This window comes from Cyprinodon variegatus, unplaced genomic scaffold (genome assembly GCF_000732505.1).
Source record: "Cyprinodon variegatus isolate N-32 unplaced genomic scaffold, C_variegatus-1.0 Scaffold1146, whole genome shotgun sequence".
NCBI lineage: Eukaryota > Metazoa > Chordata > Actinopteri > Cyprinodontiformes > Cyprinodontidae > Cyprinodon > Cyprinodon variegatus.
The window spans coordinates 31,987-33,724 of NW_015151599.1; the positions used below are offsets into that span (position 1 = coordinate 31,987).

At 42.8% G+C, this 1,738-nt stretch overlaps 1 protein-coding gene across 1 annotated transcript in view; it reads right to left on the bottom strand.

Moving 5' to 3' along the window:
* The window catches only part of LOC107101749 (creatine kinase S-type, mitochondrial-like), a 17,919-nt gene that overhangs the window by 10,104 nt on the left and 6,077 nt on the right, over positions 1-1,738 (bottom strand). Inside the window, exon 3 of the mRNA XM_015400780.1 lies at positions 1,534-1,732. Coding sequence (XP_015256266.1) covers positions 1,534-1,732 — 199 coding nt within the window. The remainder of the gene's footprint in view (positions 1-1,533; positions 1,733-1,738) is intronic.

Here is a 1,738-nt window from a genome sequence, read left to right on the forward strand (position 1 = left end):
ATGGATGGATGGATGGATGGATGGATGGATGGATGGATGGAAGGAAGGAAGGAAGGTAGGAAGGAAGGAAGGAAGGAAAAACATATTTTAATTGTTTTCTTTTTGATATCATCATTTTGAAATCCCTGTAAATGCTTGAATACGCTGTATGATTAAAATGATGAAATGCTCTATAAATGATTACAAAATAAAAGCAACAAAACAAAATAAAAGATTCAATCTTATCCTACTGGTGAGTTGTGCTGTTTTTAGAAGATGCCATGGCCACCCTATGTTGCCCCTGAGGGCCCCTTGGTGCCCGTGGGCACCCCGTTGGTGACCCCTGGTCTAGGACATTTCCATTCCTTCATATGATGCCTGTATCATCACAACAAACTGCATTTCCATCCATCCATCCATCACGCTTATCCCTGCTGAGGTCGTGGGGGCTGCTGGTACATATCATCAGCTGTCTACGTTTTAGAGGCAGGTTCTACCCTGGACAGGTCGCCAGTCCATCACAGGACAACACAGAGACAAACAGGATGTTTTTGGACTGTGGGAGGAAGCCAGAGTACCCGGAGAGAACCCATGCATTCTCAGGGAGAACATGCAGAAAGACCAGTGCAAGAAATTGAACCTGTAACCTTGTTGCTGCAAGGCAGCAGCACTACCCACTGCTCCACTGAGCAGCCCAACTGCATTACTAACAGCATTTCCCCTTCTTCTCTATGTATTCTCTAATCTTCCTCATTCACTAACTCTTCAAAGTTTTCCTTCCACTGTCCTTTCACCCTTGCTTCCATCTCAATGCTAAATCACTGTAACCCAGTGAGCGTTCTCCGCCTCACCAACTTGTATGCATCCTTCTCTTCCTTTCTCCTGTCAGACCTGTCATGTAAGTCACCCTCTCTTTTCAGCTGCGTTCTTCTTAGCTGATATCTTTCTTCTTTTTAGCTGAAATATTTCTTCTTCTTAGCTGATATCTTTCTTCTTCTTAGCTGATATCTTTCTTCTTCTTAGCTGATATCTTTCTCCCTAACCACTCCTGTTCTTCCTCATTCCATCATACAACCTCTCTCCCAAATAGAACAGGTTCGTTGAGTTCAAAATAAAATGTTTTGTTTCACATCCTTTACGGAGAAGAACCAAGGAAGATCTAGTTACCTATGTGCAGACAGTAGTAACCAGATCTGCCTGTATTTTAATGGGAAGCCAAGCACTTAACCGACTGGACGTCTTGGCAACCTAACTTTCTTGGTCTTCCTATTTAGCGGCTCTGATGTTAACATGGACGTCATCAACATAACATCAGAAGTGTATTCCTGAAAGTTGGTGAATATAATGATAAGATCTAGATGTGGTCAAAAGCAAATTCTTTGAAAGTGATCATTTTGGTCAGGTGATTGATTTGCCTATCAACTTACATTTTTTTCATTCACTAAGTAATCAGGCTAGACCTTTTCTGATTTTCTTGCTCATCTGTGAGACTCAGATAATAAACTGTTATCCTTGAAGAGATTAAGATATTTTTTTTCACTTTGCTTCTGTTACCTCATAGCTTTCCTCGTCACCAGCAACACAGCCCACTGTCTTAATGAAAGGGTGACCAGGGTTGTCAACCCCAGTTTGGATGCACTGGTCAAGGGTCCAGTTGTTGGGAGTCAACTTGTCCCTCAGTTTAGCATAAACAGCTGGAGTGAGAGCCGCGGCCATGCAGTTGTTGTGTTTCCTCAGGTCAGGGAAGTCGGAACTGGAA